This window comes from Calcarisporiella thermophila (assembly GCF_041956535.1).
Source record: "Calcarisporiella thermophila strain CBS 279.70 unplaced genomic scaffold VTP21scaffold_1, whole genome shotgun sequence".
In the NCBI taxonomy this organism is placed as follows: Eukaryota; Fungi; Calcarisporiellomycota; class Calcarisporiellomycetes; order Calcarisporiellales; family Calcarisporiellaceae; genus Calcarisporiella; species Calcarisporiella thermophila.
Genome location: NW_027192191.1, coordinates 1,162,481 through 1,188,993, shown reverse-complemented (window position 1 = coordinate 1,188,993; position 26,513 = coordinate 1,162,481). Strand labels below are relative to the sequence as shown.

Here is a 26,513-nt window from a genome sequence, read left to right as displayed (position 1 = left end):
CCCATAGAGAGATCCCCTAATACTTACTCACAACTGATCATTAGGTTCATATCGTCTCTTCCAATATTTGTTTAATTGGATTCACTCTGATTAACTTTTTCTATATTTGCCTCTTCCCATACGCTCGTTCTACCCATGCCTTCTCTGTTTCCCCGATCGCGCTTGCTTCCTCTCTTCATTGCGCTTCCAATTCTTTATTCTCCATTTTCCGTCGATTAATCCATACTTACAGAACAGTTTCTCACAAAACACAGACTATTTATAACACAATCTTGATTTTTAAAATATAATGTCAGACTCTGAAGGTGGCAGTTCTCCTGGAGGAGAAAGAAAGCGATCGCGTTCTGACCACGATGATGATGAACAGCTACTTAGCCCTGGATCTCGGGAAGGCCGCAATTCTAAGAGACAAGCTTTAAATGACAGCGATCAAGACATAGGTCAAGAGATAAAAGGAGAGAGTAGTTACCTAGAAGCAGTTGAGGGATTTGGAGAAACCGAGGATGGAATAGGTGGAGGAGAACAAGAAGCGCGGGAGGATGTAGATATAATTGGAGAAAATATAGATGGCAGTTCACCAGATGGGCCAGTATTATTCATGCGTGCATTGGTTTCAACCAAGGAAGCAGGTATGATTATTGGAAAAGGTGGACGTAATGTAAGTGAAATTCGCGAACGATCTGGTGCACGGGTCACAATTTCCGAGAATGTCCAAGGAACATTAGAGAGGATTTTAACAACTAGTGGGACTATTGATGGTGTTGCTGAGGTGATTAAAAAGTTTTTCATTTAATCTTTAGTGCTATTTATCCGTTTTATTTATATATTCCGATTGCAAATATAGGCATTTGGCCATGTTGCTCGAAAAATCCTCTCTGAGGATCCAGCAGAAGATTCTCCTTCTAGTTCACAAGTCACCTTACGCATTCTTGCGCCCCATCACAGCATGGGCCAAATCATCGGACGTGCGGGTTCAAAAATTAAAGAGATTCAGGAGCGCACGGGCACACGTATGCTTGCATCGGAGGATGTACTGCCTGGGTCATCGGAGCGTGCAATTACAATTTCCGGAAACCCACAATCAATTCACAATGCGATCCGGGAAATTGCGACCATTCTAGTAGAGCTTTCTACACGTCAAACTGGGGGTTATATTCCTTATCGTCCTCAGCCTGTCCAGCGTTATCAACCCCCTCCTTTCCCTGCTCAACCAATTCCACCACAAATCCGTCCATCTTACTTTGGGAGCCATTATCCGCATCCTCCCCCTCCTCAGCTTGTCTACATGCAATCACCCCCACGGATGCCACATGGTGAACAAGCACAGCAGATTCTAATTCCTAATGATCTGGTTGGATGCATTATTGGCAAAGGAGGGTCTAAAATCAACGAAATTCGTCAAATGTCGGGCTCACATATAAAGATCGCAGAGCCACAGGGCAATACCAATGAGCGACTCGTCACTATCACAGGCACACCAGAGTCAAATCAAATGGCTCTCTACATGCTCTACAGCCGAATAGAAGCTGAAAAAGGACGATTAGGTAGTAGCAGATAAATTTATATTATTATTATTTTTTATTTTATGATAAAATTTGCAATAACATACCTATATTTCCTTTTCGGAATTTCTTTTCTGTCATTCTCTATGATTGTTTATATATTTTATTACTATAGTACTGCTACTTGTCTAAATATCCACAATTTATTTGTTCTACAGCAAAGCAGACCCCCCAGCAAAATAATTATTTTACAAAAGAAAAATGGCAATATTCAAATTGATGATAAGAAGCGGGTAAATTTTGGCTAGATAGGTGCATCGTGATGAATTAGACAGAATTTCAGTGTTTTGCCAGAAATTCACGAGTCGTTTCAAATAAATCCTATAGAGAAAGCAGGGCAACGTGTGTGATTATACTCTCAGAAAAGATATAGAAAATTAAAATAAAAACCTCAAGAAGAGCCGTCTTGTCCCATTCCATTCGGTGATCCCACAATTTTGAATAGAGGAGAGATCGTAATTCGTCCAGTTCATCAATGCTAAATGATTTTGTTTCCGCGACAATCCAATTAGAAAAACGTTGAACTTCCTCCTCCTCTACTCTAAGCACTGGGGTAGGAAGGGTAGATTCCTGCTGATCTAATTCCATTGTTTGCATTTGATCCTCAATTTCAGTTGTTTGAGCTGGGAGCTGTGAGAAAGGAGAAGGTGATGCGCCAATTTGATTGGATAGGGGCAGGGTATCAGAATCAACTGTGGGTCCTTCAGTCATTAACTCTTCGTTTGCTTCTGCGACTATATTATTTGCGCCATCTGATAATAAAAAATTTAGTACGAGATTAACAAAACAACATTTTAAATTTACTCTTTTCTGCCCCCTCTGCGTCCGCAGTCGACTGTTTATCCTGAGAGCTTCCTTTCAGTTCAATTTTTTTACCCGGTTCGTAATTATCGGTCGACATGCTGGCTGAGTCAGCGGGGAGAGTTATACTAATTGGAGACACATCGCGAGATATATGAGAAGAAGCTCTTCTCACGTTTACTATGGGTCTTCCAGAAGGGAGGGGCTCAGATTTGCTCCTTTCCATGTTGGGTATATACGTAGCATTATCAAAGTGTTTAGCGTTAGCAGGCATTATTTCATTTCTTGGATCCTTTTCCGGAATCACAACTTTATCTGATGCTTCATCATTGCTCGCTTCTTCGCCTTCCCTGTCAGATTTCCGACGATTCGCACGTGAAGTGGGCTGAATTTCACGAACTGGGCTTGGACTAATACCACGAACTCGCATACTAACTCGTTTAGGTAATACATCTCTTTCCCATTGTTGCTGTGGGCGAACTTGTTGAGGAACTGCCTGCCGGCGTATGGCTAGCTTTGAATAATCATTTGCCTTACGATTACTCTTTTGATTTTCTAACCGTCGTCGTGCAGCACTCTTTTCAGATTCTCTTATCAACTCAGGATTAAATCGCCCCACAATTGAATAAGCTACATCCTGCATGTCCTTGATACGATTGACCTGTGGGCTATATCGGTCGTAATATAACTCAGTGTTATAAACCATCAAGTCGATATCTTCAAGAAAATCCGCCACAGTCAAATATTCATGCATATTGATTTTTTCTCGTAAGGTCTGCAAGTCCATCGGCTGAGTAACGACATTATAATAATCTGGCATTAGTTCAGGATCCTAAGTGTAAAACAGCTATTGAGCATCTCTAGATAAAACAATGCGGATATTGGGATGCATACCACAGGACGAGAAAACTCCTTGTATTTCTTCTCTTTAAAAAGTTCATCGACAATAGTACGTAATGATATACGAAGTTCACGGAATATATACTCATCGTGTTCTCGCAACAACCTCTTTTCTTCTTCAGTTGGTAAACGAGGGGGTGGGGGAGGGGCTTTTGGAAGAACTTCCTTCACTTCCTTTAAAGTTCGCTTTGATCCGGATTCGAATTCCTTTGGGGCCCTTGTAATATCATCAATTAGATGTTGAAAGAATACGCGTCGCTGCGACTACAATTTGCAAGAGGTAAATTCTACTATACTTTTCCTTGAGAAGAGAATAAAAATACCTCAGCTGGAGCTTTGAGTTCGAAAAAACTATTAGATGTAATTTTGTACCAGGACTGTACATCTTCAGGTAGTTCTTCGAAAGTGCAACTACTTGTCGACAGAAGTAGAATTGGATCGTGTGGCGGAATATCCTCCAGTAGTGTAGTGAAAGTATTAAAAAGCGCGTCTGAAATAGACTCGCGCCACTTTTCCAAACACGGAATAAAGATAACACTAGGCTTTTGTCTTTTCACTTCAATAAATAACTGCACACAGGTTGCCTCGGGTGTCTATAAGTACTATATGTATTAAAATAATGCATAAACGATAAAAAATTTTGAGTCCGAACCCGCAGAGAATCAGAGAGTAGAGATGCCAGGTCAAATGATTGTACAAAAAATCCTTCCAAAAAGTCTATGATCGCACGTCCAATGTACTGTTGACCCATTCCTGGCTTCCCACATATTAACAATCGAGGCTTGAATGTTCTGAGTTCTTTTAGACCTGTAAATCACTTGTAAATCAGGCTGTCAATGCGTATAAAATAAAATTACTTACAATGCATACTTCTAGTTTGATCCCAATCAATATTGTTCATATCATCATCGCTAGCAATGTTATCTTCCTCGTCCTTTTCATTGATATTAGGAAGTGATCTTTGAAGATTTTTTGTAAGTTCGTGAAGTGCAGGCAAAAGTAACGGCTCAATAAATTTCGGGAGCGGCATTGAATTGCTTCCGGCTATACGAGCTGATGCAGGAACTATCACTATTAGTTCAAATAAGAATATTAATGGCTATGACGAAGGGAATGTTCAGAGAATAAAACTACGTTTTGATGAGACGAGGAAATCGTGTTGTCTAACACGTATTGCATTCGAATCTATTAGCAATTTTTCAGGAGATTCATAAATCTGTGGATATCTGCGGTGAATTGCACGGAGAGCTGCCTCTGTACAAAGAGCTTTGATATCTGCACCACAACAACCTTTTGTGATTTTTGCTAAATGAGTTATGAAAGTCTCAGGAACTGGTGGATCCCACCCACGCGTTACGATCTCGATTATTTTACGACGTGCAGTCTCATTGGGTAAGGGAAAATAAAATTCACGATCAAATCTTCCCGGTCGTCTCAGAGCCGGGTCAATCGAATCAATACGGTTAGTAGCTCCGATCACTATCACCTGTCCTCGACTATCAAGTCCATCCATTAGAGCAAGTAGTGTCGAGACAATTGAAGCATGCACTTGTTCGTGTTTACTTGAACGAATAGGTGCAAGACCATCAATTTCGTCAAAAAAAATAATACTCGGTTGCCACGCCTTCGCTTCCTCAAAAAGAATTCGTAATTGACGCTCTGCTTCTCCCACCCATTTACTCAGACAATCTGCTCCTTTACGCATAAAAAAAGCCACCTTTTGCGATTCAGTTGAGCAGCTAGATGCAAGGGCACGGGCGAGCAAGGTTTTGCCAGTTCCAGGTGGACCATGGAATAGGACACCTCGAGGTGGAGTTATCTGGAAGCGAGAATAAACCTCTGGATACAACAAGGGCAACATTACCATTTCTTTGAGAGATTTAATATGGTGATCTAACCCTCCAACAGATGTAAAATCAACTTTCTGATTTGGTGCCAAGGGGTCTTCCGTAGAGACGTTAACGGGAAGTAAACGTCTCTCACGTGTACCCTGCAGCTCGCGAAGATTAAGTGGTAATATTCGAGAGTCGTTGTCGCCACCAAGTACGTGCTTGAAATTATTTCCATAATTCACATCCTCTCCACTATCATATGGCTGAATTATAAAATATATATACATAATCAGTAAAAACACGTGTGAAATTTTGTGCCAAAGATGTATACCGTAGTAAAATTATTATTCTGAAAACGGGAAAATGCGTATCCACTGCGACTACTAGTATGGCGCATATTATCACGTCGTTTGCCGTTCAAGCGATACCCGTTCCCAAGCTTAGAATGACTATTTTTCCGAGATTTATTGGTAGGTGACTGAGGCTGCGGTAGCACATAGCTAACTTCTTGTCGCTCGCGAAGATAATATTTACGTTTTCCCTGATCTTCTTCATCATCTTGATATCCCGTTGCTTCATCCGAATCTCGATCACTTTTGCGAAGTGTTGAATCTCTAACGTGATTCTTATCATCCGACCAGAAGTTGTTCGAGCGATTATGTCTTAAATTGTGTCCTATACATTTAAGCACGAGAAGCATTTAGCTATTGCTCAGGCTCAAGGTGGAAATACTTAATGATTACCTTCTTCGTTACCGGAGCTTTCATCCCCTTGGTCCTCTTCAATATCAGAGTTGTTCTCATGTTTTTGATCTTGGTCTAATTCCTGGCCATCTACATGTGATCTACCCCTAGCTATATTTTGTAAGTTTTGGGCAGCCTCATGGTCGCTCTTATCTGGAGATAACCCAATGGAGAGGATTTTAGATTCGAAATCTGGAGCTAATTCAGGACACACCCTAGCTCTGTTCCGAGTAACGCGCCCTTCGGTATAGAGAGCAGTCTGAGCCATATTATTGGGGGAAGGATTATTAGAAGTGTGACCCATTGTACTTCGTATACTGTGAGATTCTGATTCCCTGACCATGGATCTGCTCCGTAATGAGTAGGGACCATTCACAGAGGTGTTGCTCCATCGCTCTTTCCGCTTGCGTAAAGGCCCTTCGTCTTCTGATGTATTATGCTTTCTCTCCCCAACTGATTCTCTCAATCTCTTGCTATGGCGAGTCTCACCACTTCGATTATACGCGCGGATCATAGCTTCAAAATCTTTATCTGTAATGTCTTCTGTGAATTTTAATCTTGTTGTACGCGGTCGAAGTTGGCGTGAGCGATATTCAGAGGAGAAGAGTGAACGGTTTTGAAGTGTATCATAATGAGCTGGGTCTTGCGGAAGACGCCTTTTTGATCGATCGGTAGCTTGCGGTGATAGGTCATGCTCATCATCTCCATCTTCCTCGCTGTCATACTTTCCCTGCTTCATCTTTGTCGGTTAATATAATTGATATCTTATTTGAAATTGCAATTATGAAATTTGTGTTTCAGCACAGATGGGTTACGTCACACTAACGCGAAACTTGTAAGAGCCGTTGGTAAAAAGAAAGCTCTCTCCATCTCATTCTTCTTATCTCTTTATTAGTATTGTTGTTATTAAATTAGAGCGCTTTTACATATATATTCCTATCAATATATAACATTAAGCTCTAATAGCTTTTTTAGAACATCTATATACTCAATATTTTTGGATGCGATGCAGGCCATCAAATGTGTGGTTGTTGGAGACGGGTGAGCTCTAATCCTCTATTTTAGCTATCCTTTTTCTCACTCTTACAATCTCACATATATATTTTTTTAAAAAATTAGTGCCGTGGGAAAAACATGTCTACTTATAAGCTACACCACCAATGCGTTCCCCGGAGAATATATCCCAACCGTGTAAGAAGTGTTTTAATTTTGATAATTCGAAGCTATCGTTAAATGAGTTGAATCCTAGGTTTGATAATTACTCCGCAAATGTTATGGTGGATGGAAAGCCCATTAATTTGGGTCTATGGGATACCGCTGGTGAGTATAGACACCGTCGACTTAGCAAATATATTTTTAACCCTTAAATCTTTTTTATTAAAAAAATACCCAAAAGGTCAAGAGGACTATGACCGGCTTCGACCTCTCTCTTACCCCCAGACAGATGTTTTTCTTATTTGCTTTTCACTCGTGAGCCCGCCCTCTTTCGAAAATGTGAGAACAAAGGTATGAATTATATGTCGATCAAGCTGTACTTCATACATTGCTCAATAATATGCTATTTTATTCTTACGTTAGTGGCATCCCGAAATCTCGCACCATGCACCCAAGATTCCCATGATTCTTGTTGGTACAAAGCTTGATTTACGAGAGGATCGTGAGACAATCGAAAAACTTCGCGAAAAGCGAATGGCTCCAATCACTTATCCGCAAGGTTTGCAAATGGCGAAGGATGTTGGAGCGGTACGCTACTTAGAATGCTCTGCGCTCACTCAAAAAGGCTTAAAAAACGTTTTTGATGAGGCTATCCGTGCAGTACTATGCCCGCAACGACCAGCGAAAAAGCAAAAGAAATGCATTATTATGTAAAAGAAATTTTTTGCTTATGTTATTTCTTATTAATTTTATAATTTCTTTATTTCTATTATTAAAAATCTCTAACATGATAGAAAATATTTTATTTGAAAGTGTATATATACATATATACGAGAATAAAAGAGTCATAGGTTTAGCAATAGTATTTGATTGCCAACATTTAAATTTTTTCCTAGATATTCATAATTTTTTTTTCCAATATTCTGGTGTTATGACCGAATTTTGCAATACTATTAGTAACTATCTACTATTAACAATGAAATAAGCGATTAGATAGTGGAAATGGCTGTGCTACATTTCAGCATTTCTTCTAATAATATTAGAAGAAATTTAAATATTATTTAAATTTTATTGACACGGTGAAATTATTTCTTTGAAATCGGCTCATCGGTTTCGGGATTTTCTTCTCTATCCAATAGGTTATGCGTTAACTATTGAATATTATTAAATATCTAGGACAGATTATAAATAAGCGCACCTCTTTCGTTTATGCCTGGCTTTTGGTCCCCAATTTTTTTCTGGATTAGCTTGATAACGAACAAGTTTCACCTTGCGAGACTCTGGCTCAGATTCTGGATGTTTCGTGAAATTAGCCTCAATAATGGGCTCTACTGAGAGGATTTTGGCTGCAGGGGAGCCTGCTTTGATGTTTTTCTCAGTAACTGGGTGAGCTTTCACCTATTCATAAGGAAATACGATTAAAACATCCAGCACACGGTCGTAGAATTGAATCGAGTTACTACCCAGCAGCGCATAATATCCCATATGACGGTATTGGGTGCATTCGTTTTAATGGAAGCCACGCAAGCATGGGATGCAGACACTTTATAGCCAGCATGAAGAATAGCAGAACTAAAAAAGAATTAAGACCATGTCATAACTATTTAAGTATCATTTTTACTGCATCATCTATATTACCAAAGGGTAAGAAGAGGTGGAGTGTTGCAGTGTAAAGTCCCAGATAAATCTGAGAGTGTATAATATAAGGGGTCCTCTAACTCCTCCGATATTACAGTTAGCATACCAATCATCCGAGTATGGGTTTGATATGCCTCCTTGTTTTCTTTTACATGCTCGAGCATCTTAGCTACAAAATCCTTGTTGTGAATGGGGTGCCCCCAAGTAGGTCCTCCAACCTGAAAAAGACCAAGAGTCATATTACATATCTCTCTAATATAGATAGTAGGTGGATGAGACTTACATGATATTTGCTTCCACAAAATTCACACTCAGCATTTGTGGGTACACTACCAATCCCATACTTAATCCCTTTTTCTGTTTTGGATACTTTCCCCATAGGTTGAGTAACAAAAGTAGGGCAACTAGAGCAAGCATATACCAAAGATGTTTTGCTAGATATTGAAGAAACTCTATGAGAAAATATTCACCCTCTAACATAAAATTATACAAACCTCGCCGAATTCTTGACTTCAGCAGGGGAAGTAAAAACCCGGACAAAAAGTCGTACGTAAAAATCAATGCTACATGATACTAGAGGCACTATATATCTTTTATATCTTGCAGCAGATTGTTGAAGCATATTAAGTACAAGGCGAAGACCCTACAATAAGAGCTATATTATCTGAGATAATATGACATATCACCATCCGTATTTACCATTTCGTGACAAAACTCGGCCTTAAGAGGCAATCCGCCGTATTTAGAAAAGCTGGTTTGAACAATAAGTTGAATTAAAAAATGATTTGAATGCCCTATATTTTTAGTTTCGATATACCATGTTTCAGAGTAAGCGGCACCAGCAAGTACTTGCATATCCGTGCATGTCACGCAGAGTAAACCACCATCGGAGACAGCCTGCACCGCTCCGTCTATAAAAGGCGATGCTGTACCATAAGGATCAAGGTCAATTACATCGAAGCGTTTCCCTGGATGCCGGTGTGAGTATAGCACATCACTATAATAAACTTAATGTTTATGGCCAATTTCTTATAAGCTGCTCAATATTATTACCATGCATCGCCTAAGTTGGGTCTTAAAAGATCTTCTTGAATATCATTATGAGCCATGTTGCGTTTGATAGACTCAACCGCGTCAGGCTCTAGGTCATTAGCAACAATGTATTTTAAATTGGGAATTTCCTTAGCATAGCGAATTGAACGTAATCCCGACGCGGCAAGTGCCTCAAGTATCGTAAATCTATGCTCAAAAGCGTCTTCATTTGAATCTGCCGTAGTCTGCTTTTCTTGCTCGTTTTTTTGTTGCACTAAAAATTAAATATATAGATATTTTTAGTACCTATAGACAATTATAACATGTATTAACATACGTACATTTTTTAATTCTTTTTTTCTCTGCTTGTACCCGTCTCTCCTCTGTAAACATCATGTTCCATGTCCGGATTGCTGCTATGGACATATCGCGGTTAAACTGTTGGACAGGGTTATAGAATACCTCATTACTTTTTGGGAAAAGTATTGTAGCCTTTCCCTCAGTAACTGGTATGTACTTATTGAGGCTGCTGGTGGGGACGTTTGACATATTTATTTTGCGAATTAATCTCCCAAACTGTCCAAGTAGGCGATTGCGGAGAATGCACATAAGAAGTAGTGAAATATTCTGTTTACCTCGTAGCTACCCAATATTCCTTCTCCGACTTAGCTGTCACAATAAATCGAATCGTCACGAGGCGCAGAATTTCTCATTTATGAGCGTCTGGACCTTAAGGAATATACCAGCGATAAACCATTAAATCATGACGGAACCATCCTCATCCTCTCTGTCCCGCTCTCCTCGTTCTTTTGGTGCAATTTCTCGCCTGGAGTTTAAAGAACAGTCAGCAGAAGATATGTATGGTGCTCCTGAAAATTTCCTAGAGATCGAGGTGCGGAACCCAGTAACCCATGGTATGTAGTTATTTTATTACCTTGGAGAAGAAATGTTTTTAAGTATTAACATTAATGAAAGGATTTGGACGAAATATGTACACGGATTATGAAATAGTTACACGGGTAAGCGAAGTAAAAAATAAATAATAATAATATTCATTTCAGATCTAATCTTTTTTAAACTTTGGTAGACTAACATCCCATGCTTTAAACTTAAGTCCTCTTCAGTTCGTAGACGATATAGCGAGTTTGAATGGTTCAGAGATGCACTGGAGCGTGAAGTTTCTCGTGTGAATTTACCACCTCTCCCCGGCAAAATATTTACAAATCGTTTTGCTGATGAAGTCATCGAGCAACGACGCGAAGGACTGGAAAGATTTATACAAATGTGGGGTTTTTCTTTTTCAGCTTCATGCTTTTAAGGTACTAATCATATTGCTTTCCACATAACAGAGTTGCTGGCCATCCACTGTTGCAAAACGGCAGTAAAATATTGCCTGCATTTCTTCAGGACCCCAATTTCTCAAAAGAAAATTATAACTACTAATCTCTCTCACCTATACCGCCCAAATTTTGTTTCTTTTGGTATTTCTATATTTTTTTTGTGCTCTGAGTGATAGTTTGAATAATATTCTATTTTTTTGCGTTCAAATTTTGAAGAAGACGTTCCTGAAATTACAACCTCCAATCAGAATAGGGTTGATAACTTATAACTAAATTTACAACTTTTCCCCCTTCCTCCACAAAACATATATAATATAATTTTTTTCTCTCTCTTGTATATACTCACCTTATTATTCTTTATATTATAATCATATAATCCCTCTTTCTTCCAATCATGCAAAATATATTGGAGAGCCCTATCATCACACCTATTCCCAAAAGACTTACCCTCAGTTTTCGTGAAAGCTATTCGACGGAGGAATTCCGACGTAAGAGCACCGAATCCTATAGTGAGCCCACCAAGGAAATCGATTCTCCCAATCAAACGTAATGATGCTATACAATCAATTTTTATTTAAAGAAAACTAATTTATATATTCTTGTAGTGATAATTGGCATGATGCCTATCGTGAGTTTACGGAAATTATGAGTCGCATCTCTTTCTCTTCTGAAAATGATGAGGAGGAAGATCTGATGAATGGACTCGTGGAACATGTAGAAATTCAATATCCTCAACCAACTGCAGACAAATCTTGGAAGATGAAAATTGCGAAGAGCGAAGATATAAAGAAAGATGAAATATCCATTCCAAATGGGCAGCTCTTGACAACGTTGGATCTTTTGCCGCTGGCCCGTAAGTTTATATAATTTTAACGAGACTACATTCATGTACCCAATTTCTAAAGCCCTCTTCACCTACCCTATACTAGCCTCCCCTATTCGGCGCGCAGGTAATCCAGTACCTTCGAATCCATCATTCTCATTTTGCACTCCAGTATCGGCCCCTTAAGAAAGTATTCAATTCTATTGAAGCCTATAGATATAAATCCAGCCATTGAAGACGAAAACTTGTATAATAATGCATGTAAAAAGTTATTGAGCGATTTTCATTTCTGAAGTAGATTATATATTCCTTTATACTCATTTCGTTTCTTTCAACAGTGCAAATACTTGTGTCTTTGTTATCCCTTTAGCATCACTTATAGTTAATATTCTGGAAATTAAAGCGTGTATCTTTTGTTTACTACAATTTGAATGGGAATATATGATATTGTGTTTCTTTATTAGTAGTTCAACTGTACGGCGTCGAACTCACAATACTCAACATGCTTTTTAATCTAATAAATTTAATATCCAATATAGTCGCTAAAAATTTTAACTACGCTTATTTTTGTATGAGGATAATTTCATTAGATAATATGGGTTGTGTAAACAAGCCACTGAAAATGGTGGCCAAAAGTCACCCTCGAGATGGGTTTTGCAATATCCATAAAATAATTGCTCTATACATTTTACCGACCTCTTTTATTTACGCTATTTTTATTATGCTTTGATTTTTTATTTATATTTATGGTCTCTTTTTCTCCTAATTAGATAAAGAACACCACAGAACGATGATAATTCATAGCTTCTCTATAGCAATATTATTACTCTCCCTCTTTTCGTCCGTCAATTCACAATCAGAGCCACCTACTACAGACGAGCAGTTAGGGGGTGTCCTCCCAGGTCTACCTGATACGACTGTATTGAATGAAGTTCGATTACAGAGCTTAAAAGCAGAATGTCAAGTTCTCAATCAGATATACCGAGAACTTGGAGGAGAAAGGTGGGTGAAAAATACTGGTTGGAATTCAACAGATACGATGGGATGCTGTGCATGGTTTGGGGTTAAGTGCAGCGGCATTGGTGTTGTGACACAGCTGTAAGTATACCTGTATGTGATAATATTGAATCAATTTGGTCCTAAGGTTGCCGATGAATAGGAACTTGCCCAAAAATAATCTGATTGGAAATATACCTTCCACCTTAGGCCAGCTAAATGGGCTGGTGCATTTGTAAGTGTTTTTTGGTTATTGTTAGCGAAACAATGAGTTTATCCAGTATATTTCTTACATTTTCAAAGGGATTTAAGTGAGAATGGATTGACCGGCAGCATTCCCACAGAAATTAGCAGCATAAACACCCTCAAATATATGTAATACCGTTTATACTTCAACCAGTGTGTGATAAAGTAGTTAACTTTTTTTATACTTGAAAATTTAGCAATATGGAGATGAACAAGTTGTCTGGATCTCTTCCAAAGGATATTGGGAAACTTTCACTTTTACAGCAACTGTAAATTTTAAAAAAAAATTCTTATATTTTTGGTTTTCCTACAAATGAGATTGACGATATCTATTTACTTTAGGCACCTTCGAAATAACAGCTTTACAGGGCCGATTCCAGAGACATGGATGGAGTTACCCGCTCTGCAAGGCCTGTAAGCATCAATTATCCAAATTTCGTACTATACAGTATCTTATCTAATCAATGGTAATTTACCTTGAATAGCTACCTGAGCGGCAATAAACTTTCAGGACCGGTTCCCAAGACACTAGCTAAACTATCAAGTCTTCGGGACTTGTATTTAGACCATAACAACTTTACAGGAAAAATTCCAGAGGAAATCGGATCAATTCACAGCTTAGAGCAGCTGTAAGTACCTTTGTATGTAATTGATGAGTAAAGACTCTAAAACTCCTTTAAATAGAAATTTGAGAGGCAACAAGCTAAAAGGACCAATTCCAGAATCTCTATACAACCTGTCAAGATTGAACTCGCTCTTGCTTGGCGATAATGAAATCTCAGGGAGTATTTCTGAGAGACTGGGGAACCTTATCAGCATTAAAAATATGTAAGTCTACCTAATATGCTCATTTATTCAAGGATTATTGATACTATAAAACTATAAAGGGATCTGTCATTTAATGAGCTTAGAGGAAATATCCCAAAATCTATCGGTAACCTGGCTAACATCGAGAAATTGTAAGCCTTTGAAGATAGCGTATGTATCTTATTAGCTGTACTCACTTTATTTCATCATATCAGGACTTTGAATCATAATCAGCTCACCGGAGCTATTCCAGAACAAATTGCTCTACTTGGTAACCTCACGTACATTTCCTTGAACTATAACCAGCTCAGCGGCTCATTTCCGCTCGTGCCAGCACCACCTCATCTTGAATATTGTAAAATGCAACCAAATATCTTTCAAGTTTGCCCCCCGAGCGAAGTTATGAATAATGCTGGATCACTTGCTGCTCGATGCCAGCTGGACTGTGGTGATGGGGAGACAAAGAAAAAGAGTGCAGTGTCGCCGAAAGCTGAAGCAGATGAAGCAACTGCAAGTGTGGGAAATACGTCAAAGAGTAAAGAGAGCATATTAGCTGCAATCGTCTTCTTTTCGGTACTGTTGCTATAGGATCGAAAATATAATCTCATTATATTTCCACTGACTGCAAATTTTATCGCATTTTCATATTTATTTTTCTGCATTGTTGATATTTGTCTTTTTCTGCTAATTTGAAAGAACTTCCACTTTCTTGGAAAATTCTTTGTTATTGTATAAATAAAACCTTTGAACGCCCTTTACATTCTGCAAATCTACCTCACTGATTAAAACAATTAAATCAGTATTCATTTATTTATTCTGTTAAAAAAGAAAATCTATGTAATTGGATCAGTAATAATAGGACAATAATAGAGAAATAAGTAAACAATGATTATGTACAATAAGCTATGAATGGTCGAGTGTAATTATGTTCAAACTGCGATTGGCTCCCCTCCTAAATCGATCGTATCTCCGCCATCATCATCGAGATAATCTTCTATTCCGATTACTCGAACTATTAATGAGCAGCTTGGACAGCGAGCGATGTCTTCTCCGTCTTTTAATTCATCCTATTCGATATACTTAATAACTATGTAAAGAAAATTTTGCAAACAAAGAAATGTGTACCTCAGTAATAGCAAACCGATCACCACACGGGCATGGATAGTAGAATGTGCGGGTCTCTTCGTCAAATTCAAAATCTTCGATCTCGATCTCGTCGTAAAATGAAGTCATCGCAAATATGATGTGTAGGCAGCTGAAGAGAAAGAGAAAGAAAACGCAAACAAAATTTACGTCATATTTGAAACGACTCGATCAGAATCTATTTTTCTATTTGTAGCTCGAATGATTATAGGATTTGATTTAAAAAGCGTACAGTGTCAGTAATCATCATCTTCCTACGCTCATTCAATTTGCCACTTTCTCGCCTATATTTTGTAAGAAAAAAGTTACGATCCAATGCAAAAATTCGACAACCCAGTTATCAGGCAGGCATCGGCTCGTCATCCTAAACCGCCTGCCTTAAAGTTCAGTTACGGCACTGCTGGGTTTCGCATGAAGTAAAATTTCTTTTATTTCTAATAATGGTTTGGTCCTAACTAGTCTTGTTTTAAGGGCAACTCTTCTTGATTCTGTTATATTTCGGACGGGTATCCTTGCTGTTCTTCGTTCAAAAAAACTTGATGGCAAAGTTATTGGTATTATGATTACTGCATCTCATAATGCTGCTCCGGTAAATGAATCACATTCAATACCCTATACATTGTCGTACATCATCTAATTTAACACACAAATATTTTCTGACAGGATAATGGGGTTAAGCTTATTGATCCTCTCGGCGAGATGATCGAGCAATCGTGGGAAACTTATGCTACTGACTTGGCAAATGCAGAGGATGAAGCCCAACTCATCGATGTAATCAATCGAGTTATTACCATCAATAATATCGATATTACTAAACCAGCAAAAGTAGTATACGCCCGGGATACACGGTGAGATGATTTGCATTGTAATTTAAATATTGAATACATATAAATGATGACTTTATTTATTAGCCCAAGTGGCCCTGCACTAATTGCTTCTTTAGAAGATGCTCTCAAGGCCATGGAAGTTGAATATGCCGACTATGGGTTGAAAACGACTCCGCAATTGCATTATATTGTGCGTTGCCTCAATACTGCGGGAACTCCTGATAACTATGGCGAGCCAACTGAAGAAGGTTATTATAAGAAGTTGGCCACTGCGTACCGTCAGATTGTTGTATGTATTCAAGTGCACTAAACTAAAACAATTTTACAGATGACTGATACCTTATTCTTAAATAGCAAGGAAAACCCCGTCTATCTTCGCTGATTGTGGACTGTGCAAATGGGGTTGGCGCACCCAAACTTCGAGAACTTATTAAGCACATTGGCGAGGATATCATCTCTGTGCGCATTGTAAATGATGATATTAATTCGGAAACAAAGCTTAATCACAACTGCGGCGCAGATTACGTTAAATCGAACCAAGCTTTTCCTGAGGGCTTCCAAGTTACACCTAATGATCGGTGCGCTGCCTTAGATGGGGATGCTGATCGTATAGTTTACTTTTTCACCGATTCCAGTAAGTCTTTTCAAAGAATTTAGCCAATTGTGCCCTATTGTCTAATTTTTAATATTTAGATAATCATTTTAAACTTCTGGATGGCGATAAAATCGCCGGTTTGGCATCGATGTTCATTATGGAGCTTGTCAAAGCTTCGGGAATTGATTCCATTAAAGTCGGGGTAGTCCAGACTGCTTACGCCAACGGAAGCTCAACGCATTATTTATCAAATACTCTGGTATGTCTATGTCAAATTTATAATTAACGACCGATTAATATTATTTTGGAAATGGCTCAATCAATCACACATTTTAATAGCAAGTTCCCGTATCTTGCGTAGCCACTGGGGTTAAGCATTTGCATCACGAAGCCACAAAATATGATATTGGAGTTTATTTTGAGGCAAATGGTCATGGGACTGTGCTTTTCAACCCACAAGCACTCCACATTATTCGCACAACCGAGGGTCGCACTCCTGCACAGGAGACGGCACTTAAGAAACTTCGTGCTTTGACTGAGCTAATTAATCAGACGGTCGGCGACGCTCTATCTGATCTGCTCCTTGTAGAAGCTATCCTAACGCATCGCCAATGGAGCTTAGACGAATGGAATCAGGCATATACTGATCTTCCGAATCGCCTTGTCAAAGTTAAGGTTGCTGACCGTCATATTTTTAAAACAACAAATGCGGAACGCCAGCTCGTTGAGCCTGTTGGATTGCAGGCAAAGATTGACGAATTGGTAGCAAAATACAATAGTGGCCGTTCATTTGTTCGGTAATTAATATGCTTCTATTTTGGAATTTTTTGGGCGTTAACAACTTTATATTCTTTTAGACCTTCCGGCACTGAAGATGTTGTACGTGTATACGCAGAAGCTGCGACACGCAGTGAGTGCGACGATCTGGCTTTCCGAGTTGCCGGTGTAGTATATGATTATGCAGGAGGAGTTGGTGGACGACCAAAAGAGTTCCTCTAAACAAAAAATACAACCCTGGGTTTTAGATATATATGCCAAAAAAAGTCTGCTTTTATACAATATTCATTGTTATGTTTACTTTTATAAATCAATTTTTTTCTCTGAAATTTTTCAGAATTTTCTCATATTTTTCCCTGCATATATATTATATTATTTTCTCTATTAAAATACTAGAAAAATCCAAGCAATTTATCTTAAAAGATTTTATTTCGCGTCTTTCCAATCATTGCTCGCCGGACGCGTGAAGTCACCCAAATGATGTTAAATTGAATGTTGACTTAATCTTGTTCTCTTCTCTTTTTTCCTCTTTGCCCTACTCTCCCCCCTTCCCTGTCTCAAAGGCTGCGGAGAAGGGTGCGAATCTTTAATTTTTTTTTTCTCTTAAAATCAAAGAGAAAGCATCTTGATGAAATCTCTCCTCTAGTTTATAATATTCCAACAGACCACGAATCAGTTGGATTAATCTCATCAAATTTTTCTTTCCCAGCCATATATATATACTTTATATATATTCTTGTATCATATTTTTTTTCCCTTTTTTGAATATAACGAAAAGAGATGAGTGAATCTACCAACACATCGATCTATAAGTTAGGTCAGCAGCCCAACATTTCTAATACGCCCTCCAGTATGCTTATCGCATCTAATGCCGCAGCTGCACGCTGGCAGCAGGCAAAGCAATTCAATTGGGTAAATGCCGATTCTAAAAACTTTGGAGTTGTGGCCAATGAACAGCCCAAAAAACGGAGAAGACGCACTAACCAAGAGGAGCTTGCAATCCTTGAATCGGCTTTCGAAGAAAATCAATTACCTGATGCAAAGACTCGAGAGGAACTTGGGAAAAAACTAGGTAAATATTAAATTTATTCTGTAGTATTTTGTATTATATTGTGAATATGAATTTTCAAATAATAGGCATGACAAGTCGAGCTATTCAGATTTGGTTTCAAAATCGAAGGTGAGATCCGAATTCATATTATTTAGCTTATTAATTACTGAAGATAATTTTATTCTTAATAGGCAATCTCTACGACGAAAGCATCAAATGACGAAGGAAAATCAGCAGCAAAATCAATCAAGCGACCATATTCCAATAAGCCCTTCACAAGAATCGCTTCCCGAAGCGACAACTCCTCCAGACCACGCTGGACTCTCAACCGCAACTATTAATCAAAATCAAACTCCAAAGTTACAGTCTTTGACCGGTGGCAAACTTGTTAACATACGACCACGCATAAGCTCTCCGACGATAACTGATGAGAAGCCAAATGTACTTGTGTGCCGTGGAGATAATTTTGGCAGTCTTTTCTATTCTAATCTGATGGCTAACCCGCAGGAACGACGTCCATCAGTTCCCGAAAAACAAATTAAAAAGAATACGGTTGAAGTGACGCCGAAGGCCACCAGAGAACCTATCTTACCTACTTTACAAAAGGCAAGGACCGCTCCCTTGGAACAAACCACTGAAGAGTGGACGGCTCCCACCACCCCGCTTAGGTCTACCGTGAAACGAACACCACTCAACGTAACCAGCGCTGCTTCCAGCTCTGCCTCTATCCATAATCTACTAGCCAGCCCAGGTGATTCAACAAATACCATGTTTGTAACGCCAAGTTCGTCCCGCCGAAAACGCGATTTCAATCCGGATGAATTGGAAGACAAAGAGAATAGCCTTTCTCAGTTAACTCCGTGTCAGCAATACCAACAGCAGCAACTGTCAAGTAGAAAACGTGCTAAGTTGTCACGGTGTTCGTCACTTCCCACCGTGTCTCCTTCGCCGAAACTCCTCCGTACTGCAAGTCTCTCTAGTGCGCTGAAAGAAGCTTGCGAGAATATGTCAGGGCGAAAACGACGGCCTCTTGGAACCAGCACCAAAGGCAATCTACTTAGTACCAACAACGGTTGGCACGATATCAATCTCACGACCTTTGCATCTCTGAAAGAGCAGTTTGGGCCACCAGTTACCCCTCCTCGCGACCTCACACTTCGTCGCACAACGTATTGTAACGATTCTGAACAACAGTGCTTTTCAAACAAAAAGAGCGCACACTCCTCGGATATTGTCGATGAACCATTTGGGCCATTAAAAGGCGGTACTGGAATTGGGGTCGATGAGCGGTATCCTACCCCTGCAACACAATCACTGTCGGCAAAGAAAGCGTATAAGAATGACCCTGCAAAGGGTGACGGGCCACATTCACCTACTCCCTTAAGTGGGTGGTCACCCTTGGATGTACTATCGAATGCAGCAGTTGGCATACTCTCTATAGAAAAATCAAAGAGTGAGAGTAGCTAAAAAGTTGATTTAAACCTTAACTTACATGAATAATATAGCTATTTTTCTTTTGAGAGTTTACTTCAGAGTGCATTCTTCTCCCTTATTGTTATAATAAACTTTATCACTGGATATAGATAACAAATGTCTTAAGACGTTCTTAAAGTCTGTGATTTAATATTTTGTCATTTGTGACAGACACTTTTTGCTTTTTCAACCTCTTGCAAATAATACATTTCAAATATCTCCAACAAATATGCCTCAGCGACCCCTCAAAGCCGGAATTCTTGGTGGCACTGGCACGGTAGGTCAGCGGTTTGTGCTATTAATAAGTGAGCATCCCTACCTTCGCCTCCATGCTATTGGAGCCTCGCCCAAATCCGCTGGTAAAACTTATGCTGAGGCGACCCGATGGAAGCTTTCATGCCCTATACCCGAGAATGCACGTTCACTCATTGTGCGCCCGTGCGTTCCCTCGGAGTTCAGTGAATGCGATATAGTTTTCTCGGGATTAGATGCGGACGTCGCTGGTGATATAGGTAAATATGATCTCTCAAGGAGTAGTTACGATATGAGATAAGATCCCCGTTTAGAGATTACGCTGTACTTACGATTTTGCCCCCTCCTTCACTTAGAAATGGCGTTTTTGAAGGCCGATTTGGTGGTGTTCTCGAATGCCAAGAATTATCGTCGAGATCCTCTTGTTCCTCTTGTTGTGCCCGTTGTTAACGCCCCTCATTTTGATATTGTACCCCAACAACGTTCTGCTTATTCTCTTCAAAAAGGTTTCCTTGTTACGAATGCTAACTGCTCGACAACTGGACTTGTGGCCGCATTGAAGCCACTTCAAGATGCGTTCGGTCCTCTTTCCCATGTTGTTGTTCATACGATGCAAGCAATTTCTGGTGCAGGTTACCCAGGAGTTGCATCTCTGGATATAATGGATAATGTGGTGCCTCATATTGGAGGAGAGGAGGAGAAGATGGAGTGGGAAACCCTTAAGATCTTGGGAGGATGCGGAGCAGAAGGATTTGTGCCGCTTTCCGAGACCAAAGTATCGGCATCTTGTAATCGGGTTCCCGTTATAGACGGCCATCTTGAATGTGTCTCTATTAAATTTGCGAAGCGCCCTCCGCCAAGTTCGCAGCAAATAATGGAGGTGTTACGCAACTACGTTCCCGAAGCACAGAAACTGGGTTGTCCCTCGGCTCCTAAACAATGTATTAAGGTGTTCGAAGATGTTGACCGGCCCCAGCCGAGACTAGACCGAGATCTTGGTGCAGGCTACACTGTGAGTGTGGGGCGAGTGCGTGAATGCCCTGTATTAGATGTGAAATTCGTATTACTTGCGCATAATACTGTGTTGGGTGCGGCGGGTAGTAGTATACTGAACGCCGAAGTTGCGGTTGCCAAGGGGTTGATTGGCTAAAGGCACTATGGCAATAATAATGCTTTTGTAGGTGGATTATATTTTGCGGCATTTATACAATATTTATGCATTTGGATTAGCTGGTGCGCTTCTAATCCAAACCTCATTGTTTTGTGAATGAATAAAATATAAAACTACATGTGTACTTGCACAAAATCAGAAAGTGTATCGACATATACCACTTGTCGAATAACCAGTTACAAAAAAGGCAGCATATAAGAGTGGTAGAGAATAAAAAATGGAAATAAACACAATATCGGTATCAAGTCTATTTTACGCTTGCTCTCTCCGGCATTAGGACTCGACGGCTAAATTTCACCAAAAGATTGAATTTATCCCCCTCATTAAACTTTCGCACCTCCTCAATATGTCTCTGGAAGAGATCCACCGGGTAATTCTCCAACGACTGACTGAAGATATCGAGGAGTACCCCATCATTGGCCACAAGATTTTGTAGGCTTTTAATGATATCCTGACCTAATATAAAAGTTATTAATAACTGTACACATGCTCCGTGCGCTATTATAATTACAATGAATGTAGTGCAACAAATCCCGGCATAGAAGGCTGCCTTTACACCGAATAATATCCAAGAGTTGTCGGACAGAAACATTTCCACAGCCAAGCTGATTATATTGGAGTAAAACTAGTAATTGAGCAATTGTGCGTTCTTGATAACCGTCCATAGTTAATTCATTCTATCAAATTAAAACAAACATATCCTTAATAAATGGTTCAAATGATTCTTCTTTCATTGCATTTGGCAACTCACCGCCAGGATGATGATCAAATATCTCAAACATTTTGCAGTAAATATATCGAATGTAGTCCGCATAAAATTGAGACTTTTCGTATCCCCTTTTTTTGCCCGGAGCCTCTGCACTTTCTCTCTCTCAAAGATTCCCTGCGTCAACTGCAATCGCGGCGCTAAATAAAGTATCATCCAAAGCTCCATGCTTGCCTCCTGGTGCCACCCTACACTGTGATAGCAAACTGCGATGCAATAGAGGATTCGTAATGGGAAAATGGCTAACCAAGAATATTGATTCCGCTGTTTAGAGTTGGCTATAAGACTATGCGCGGTATGGCGATATTGAACCCAGGTATCGGCAAGACTATAGCATATTTTCTTATAGAGAAAGACGGCATGTTGAAGATTTTCCTATAACAGAATTTGCTCACGGTGAATAATAGTTGGCTGGCAATGAATTGTGATATCTAACCTCTATCAAAAAAATTTCTGCTTGAGCTAGTAATATGGCACATTTAAGATCCAACTGTAATTTCCAGAGCTGACACATATTGTCCAGTTCTGAGGCATGTAAATAATTAATCAGTATCTCAAATATCTCATGAATATATGTATCGATAAATACCTTCTTGAGGCGATCGCGTACATCCATGATATTTCAGAGTGGTATCCATATAGGATAAAAGCTCGCGGCAATGATGAAGCAATTCCATCGTGCTATCTACCGATTTAAAGCCCATCTCATTCAATTCAATGTTGCTAACGTTTCTCTCATCGTCAACCAGATTCGTGCCAATAGTCTCTTCTTTAAGCGTACTGCTCAATTGGCTGTAAGTCAGTTCTTCAGGAAAATTCATGAGATTGCTAACTTGCATAGCTCTAGGGCTCCCAAATCTTCGCTCCGATTCTGCATCAAGACACATGTGCATCTCTTTTGAATTCGTGTAGCAACCTTCACCCATTTCTCTCTTTGGATCCACATTTTCCAAACTCTGCCCTCTTCCAGATGATCTTGGCGAGGTGATAAAATTCTTTTTGCCCACCATTTGTGAAAAATCATGTGCAGGAATTAAGATACCACCCTCTTTTTCACCACCGTTCACTTGTGCGAAATATTGATGGGCAAAGTATGCGAATGTAGCAGCCAAAATTGACATTTCACAGTTCAATCCATGAGCACTTCCTTGCAATTGAGGAAACTTGGTTTTCGCTTGATGCAAGAGGTTAAAGAGTTTGTGAATATAATCCAAGCACATCGAGCTAGGTAGATCGGAATTGCTAGTTAAAGGGATATATGTTTTATCATCCATCGATCGACAATACAATATGTAAATACCTTCCACGCGGGATATATCCGCAGCACTCTAGTATAAGCAAAGATGTTTTTATGAGGGATGACCAGTCTCGTATAGCGAGGTAGTAGCCTTGAACGAATTCTGTCCATTGCCTCAGTTGCCTTGACGATACATAGATATGCTTTTCATTTGCATTTTCGGCCAACTCCACACATTGCTGATGTGATTTACCGCCGTATTGGTCAACCAATCTGAACTTATATTGCAGGACCTGAGGAAGAATCTCCTTTGCTATTAAAAGAGTTTGATTACTCATAAAATAAATAATTTGCGAATTTTCCCGTTGTACCAAATATTATTCTGTATGGATTAATCGCAGAGAGTTCCCTTGAAGATCTCAGGTCACAAAGAATAATCAGATCTGCTGCTTTAGCCTATATGAAAATTAGTTCCGGTTAGGTGAGTTGCATATTCTTATATCCTAATCTCTCTCCCAGTTACCCCATATCTTAGTGTAGTATATGGAAACGCTTGCATGAATAAAAGATACACTTTACAAGCATCAAGAAATTCTCCGATGCTCTCGAAGTACTTGGCGCTCTCGATCAGAACCTTCTCTTGCATTTTTGGTGACAGCTTTAGAAACAGAGCTACAGAACCCAAGCTAGCATGAGACATTTAGAAAGAAAATATAAAAAGGTTTTTCATACCGAACTTTTCGTCGCATGTGTGTTGCTGCACTGCACGCGTTATTTGGCAGAAGTACTCTTTTAGAAGCCGAGAGGATGGGTTATGTTCAATACTATTCATCTAAAGATTAATATTACATAGGAAATACTTTCCTTCTACTATATACTCACAGTTGATAAAGTGTAAATACTGCATCCCGATAATTCCCCTCTAGTAAGAGTATTTTATGATGTCGGAGCTATGCATTACATCAAAGTTATGCCATACATATACTTGGATGAATTATCGGAAAGACTTTTATACAAACCAGAACTTCGGGACTGTTGTGATATGTAGCGGCGGCTGCTTGGAGCTCTGCTCGAGCGGCCGTGAGTTTACCACACGAAATGTGAGAATCAATACAATGGAGATAGCTGGAAAGTGGCATCTTGCGCACCGCCATGTAATGCAAACTTGTAATGGAAGGGATGCTTTATAAAATGTGAGAATGAAAAAATATTTTAAACTATCAATAAGTCTATACGACTCCAATGTGTCGAATGCTCGATTCTTGTTAAAATAAAATTCAATTGTGATGAAATTCAGAATGAAGTTTGAAGACTTCTAAAAACTGGTTCCGAGCACTAAAAGGAGTCTTTCGGTACAGACATGTCGGAGGATCATTAATCTCAAGCTTATGAAAGCGTGCTGAAAGCTTTTTCGGCGCAACATTTTACATAATTACAATATGTCCTCAAAAGGTCGCGTAATTAAAAGTATTGGCTAGCAACGGCTGCAACCATTTCATTCATAAAATATATTACAAAAAATTCAAAAGGCTGGAGATAATATAGTATTAATAATACTCATTCATTTTCTATTATTAATACACTTGTATATTACATCTACATATGCGACTGCATTCGTGCGGATAGTTTGCCCTATTAAACATTGGCTTTTGCTGACGAACGTCATATATATGGCGGAATGAAATCCCGAAGAATGCTTCAAATATATATATTGCAATAAGGAATATATAGCAGGTATAGCCTTTATTATCATAGCAACTTGCCTAATGTGTGTCTAAGAAAGTAGTTGAGTGAAGAAAATCCTAGGTTCAATAATGACCCTTGGACAGAAAATCTTGCAAGAAAAGAAAAGTAAAGAACAATTTCATATAAAAGACCGAAAAATTTGAGATAGCTTTGACCGAATTGCAGGGTGGTTAAGGCTTGATAGATGATAAAATCATATAATGAGGTTGTAATCGAATTGCAGATTGTTTGCAACATTTGCTCCCCATTCAATCCTCATAGCTTTCTCGATGAGACCTGAAGCCTGATTAAATTTCGGCTCATTCACTCTCGTTTAGAAGATTGACCATTTGATTCTAACAGGACCTATAGGAAGATGCTTATTTTATTTGTGTGTTTATCGTCCAAATGTGATAAATTTATTTAATATAGAGATTAGCCTTATACGGAATCTTGCTGACTAGCTTTACAAAACTGCATTAATAAAGGACATATTTCCTGGCACTTAATTGATGCAAAGCCGAGTTTTTCAGTGAGCAATTTGTGATTAAGCAGCCTTGGGTCCAAAAAAATGTAAAAATTTAAATATTTATATATTTGCCTCTACCAAGACTCTATGTGGTGCTGCACAACTACAAGATTTAAATTGTAGAATGTTGCTAGGTATTGCTTACTTTTGACAAACTATAATCATGAGAGCCATAGTTTCCCTGCGTATGGTATTTAATTTATATTGATGATAGGTCAACACTTCAAATGAATATTCATCAATATCATATACCGAGTGAATCAAATACAATGTAAGCGAAAACCTGACTCTAAACTGGTTGATGGTGGAAATATTCATTTACAAAATAAATGGCAAATTATCACAAATATATACAGTACGATTATAACCCTTTTGGTATAATAACGGTGATGGTGTCGGCACTTGCACCCCACTGGACACGATTTGATACAAATAGACCATACCAGATTGCAAGTGCTATGGCCCAAAATGCCACCCCAACCATTGAACAGATTAAATCTAGAAAAGAATCAATGCAGGTAAATAAATCCATTCGAAAGAGTTAAAATGGTGAAAATAAAATGGTAAAAACTCTTACATTTTTTTACTCCCATCAGTCTAACATCCTCTCGCTTTAATGTTGGCCATAGGTAGATGACATTAACTAACCAGAGGAAAGGGAGGAAGATGAAGCCAGCAAAAAAATATCGCCGTGCGAGAGTATGTATCTCGCGAGCGGAAAGGCGATCAAGTTTCAGAGAAGTCATGGTAATTGGCTACTGCGGCCCGATTAGAGTAAATTGATGAGCAGTTGTTTATTCGATTTATCAAATTGATGATGAGCAGTAGATCGAATTCTGAGCTATTACCTCTAAAATTTGGGTAATTTTTATATCGGGTGCTTAAAAGGTGGCGTAGCTGGATATTGCCTAACCGAATTAAAAGAATGGAATAAAGAAATTAGCATCGTGCTTGTCAATGCGTTTATATGAGAATTGGAATCCAATCTATCAATGCTTCTAAATTCGGCCGGTGTAGTTAACATGAACAACAACCATGCAGAAAACTCTAAATATGTATCACACGTAGCCAGCCAAACAATTAATAAGCCCA

General features: G+C 39.0%; 13 protein-coding genes across 13 annotated transcripts; 8 read left to right on the top strand and 5 right to left on the bottom strand.

Moving 5' to 3' along the window:
- Positions 1-289: 289 nt before the first annotated feature.
- VTP21DRAFT_502 (uncharacterized protein) lies at positions 290-1,558 on the top strand (the record flags this gene model as incomplete). Its single annotated transcript, XM_069395496.1, has 2 exons — positions 290-769; positions 845-1,558. The coding sequence occupies 2 exons, from the start codon at positions 290-292 to the stop codon at positions 1,556-1,558; spliced, it is 1,194 nt and encodes a 397-aa protein (XP_069256881.1).
- Positions 1,559-1,841: 283 nt separating this feature from the next.
- On the bottom strand, positions 1,842-6,577 carry VTP21DRAFT_501 (uncharacterized protein; the record flags this gene model as incomplete). The annotated part of the gene is made up of 10 exons (XM_069395485.1): positions 1,842-1,883; positions 1,953-2,314; positions 2,367-3,195; positions 3,258-3,527; positions 3,587-3,856; positions 3,916-4,070; positions 4,125-4,334; positions 4,398-5,358; positions 5,427-5,770; positions 5,839-6,577. The coding sequence occupies 10 exons, from the start codon at positions 6,575-6,577 to the stop codon at positions 1,842-1,844; spliced, it is 4,182 nt and encodes a 1,393-aa protein (XP_069256880.1).
- Positions 6,578-6,844: 267 nt separating this feature from the next.
- On the top strand, positions 6,845-7,707 carry VTP21DRAFT_500 (uncharacterized protein; the record flags this gene model as incomplete). Its single annotated transcript, XM_069395474.1, has 5 exons — positions 6,845-6,879; positions 6,958-7,029; positions 7,088-7,158; positions 7,235-7,344; positions 7,417-7,707. 5 exons carry the CDS (start codon positions 6,845-6,847, stop codon positions 7,705-7,707), a joined length of 579 nt encoding a protein of 192 aa, XP_069256879.1.
- Positions 7,708-8,078: 371 nt separating this feature from the next.
- Positions 8,079-10,272, bottom strand: VTP21DRAFT_499 (uncharacterized protein; the record flags this gene model as incomplete). Its single annotated transcript, XM_069395461.1, has 10 exons — positions 8,079-8,121; positions 8,192-8,391; positions 8,457-8,565; positions 8,632-8,849; positions 8,915-9,065; positions 9,126-9,274; positions 9,331-9,382; positions 9,449-9,628; positions 9,685-9,937; positions 10,005-10,272. 10 exons carry the CDS (start codon positions 10,270-10,272, stop codon positions 8,079-8,081), a joined length of 1,623 nt encoding a protein of 540 aa, XP_069256878.1.
- Positions 10,273-10,426: 154 nt separating this feature from the next.
- VTP21DRAFT_498 (uncharacterized protein) lies at positions 10,427-11,106 on the top strand (the record flags this gene model as incomplete). Its single annotated transcript, XM_069395450.1, has 4 exons — positions 10,427-10,577; positions 10,639-10,682; positions 10,751-10,947; positions 11,013-11,106. The coding sequence occupies 4 exons, from the start codon at positions 10,427-10,429 to the stop codon at positions 11,104-11,106; spliced, it is 486 nt and encodes a 161-aa protein (XP_069256877.1).
- Positions 11,107-11,397: 291 nt separating this feature from the next.
- On the top strand, positions 11,398-12,012 carry VTP21DRAFT_497 (uncharacterized protein; the record flags this gene model as incomplete). The annotated part of the gene is made up of 3 exons (XM_069395439.1): positions 11,398-11,549; positions 11,609-11,856; positions 11,933-12,012. The coding sequence occupies 3 exons, from the start codon at positions 11,398-11,400 to the stop codon at positions 12,010-12,012; spliced, it is 480 nt and encodes a 159-aa protein (XP_069256876.1).
- Positions 12,013-12,865: 853 nt separating this feature from the next.
- Positions 12,866-14,463, top strand: VTP21DRAFT_496 (uncharacterized protein; the record flags this gene model as incomplete). Its single annotated transcript, XM_069395428.1, has 9 exons — positions 12,866-12,924; positions 12,986-13,057; positions 13,126-13,197; positions 13,266-13,337; positions 13,411-13,482; positions 13,554-13,697; positions 13,753-13,896; positions 13,956-14,027; positions 14,091-14,463. The coding sequence occupies 9 exons, from the start codon at positions 12,866-12,868 to the stop codon at positions 14,461-14,463; spliced, it is 1,080 nt and encodes a 359-aa protein (XP_069256875.1).
- Positions 14,464-14,804: 341 nt separating this feature from the next.
- On the bottom strand, positions 14,805-15,108 carry VTP21DRAFT_495 (uncharacterized protein; the record flags this gene model as incomplete). The annotated part of the gene is made up of 2 exons (XM_069395417.1): positions 14,805-14,942; positions 15,001-15,108. The coding sequence occupies 2 exons, from the start codon at positions 15,106-15,108 to the stop codon at positions 14,805-14,807; spliced, it is 246 nt and encodes an 81-aa protein (XP_069256874.1).
- Positions 15,109-15,333: 225 nt separating this feature from the next.
- Positions 15,334-17,439, top strand: VTP21DRAFT_494 (uncharacterized protein; the record flags this gene model as incomplete). The annotated part of the gene is made up of 8 exons (XM_069395406.1): positions 15,334-15,434; positions 15,490-15,607; positions 15,682-15,866; positions 15,930-16,134; positions 16,200-16,479; positions 16,539-16,699; positions 16,780-17,237; positions 17,298-17,439. 8 exons carry the CDS (start codon positions 15,334-15,336, stop codon positions 17,437-17,439), a joined length of 1,650 nt encoding a protein of 549 aa, XP_069256873.1.
- Positions 17,440-17,997: 558 nt separating this feature from the next.
- Positions 17,998-19,735, top strand: VTP21DRAFT_493 (uncharacterized protein; the record flags this gene model as incomplete). Its single annotated transcript, XM_069395395.1, has 3 exons — positions 17,998-18,289; positions 18,355-18,397; positions 18,460-19,735. 3 exons carry the CDS (start codon positions 17,998-18,000, stop codon positions 19,733-19,735), a joined length of 1,611 nt encoding a protein of 536 aa, XP_069256872.1.
- Positions 19,736-19,970: 235 nt separating this feature from the next.
- VTP21DRAFT_492 (uncharacterized protein) lies at positions 19,971-21,143 on the top strand (the record flags this gene model as incomplete). Its single annotated transcript, XM_069395384.1, has 2 exons — positions 19,971-20,253; positions 20,350-21,143. 2 exons carry the CDS (start codon positions 19,971-19,973, stop codon positions 21,141-21,143), a joined length of 1,077 nt encoding a protein of 358 aa, XP_069256871.1.
- Positions 21,144-21,411: 268 nt separating this feature from the next.
- On the bottom strand, positions 21,412-24,321 carry VTP21DRAFT_491 (uncharacterized protein; the record flags this gene model as incomplete). Its single annotated transcript, XM_069395373.1, has 11 exons — positions 21,412-21,620; positions 21,676-21,841; positions 21,916-22,305; positions 22,367-22,455; positions 22,520-23,172; positions 23,231-23,480; positions 23,539-23,623; positions 23,691-23,839; positions 23,900-23,991; positions 24,050-24,117; positions 24,187-24,321. The coding sequence occupies 11 exons, from the start codon at positions 24,319-24,321 to the stop codon at positions 21,412-21,414; spliced, it is 2,286 nt and encodes a 761-aa protein (XP_069256870.1).
- A 1,461-nt stretch (positions 24,322-25,782) lies between these two features.
- On the bottom strand, positions 25,783-26,167 carry VTP21DRAFT_490 (uncharacterized protein; the record flags this gene model as incomplete). The annotated part of the gene is made up of 2 exons (XM_069395362.1): positions 25,783-25,919; positions 25,999-26,167. The coding sequence occupies 2 exons, from the start codon at positions 26,165-26,167 to the stop codon at positions 25,783-25,785; spliced, it is 306 nt and encodes a 101-aa protein (XP_069256869.1).
- Positions 26,168-26,513: the final 346 nt, after the last annotated feature.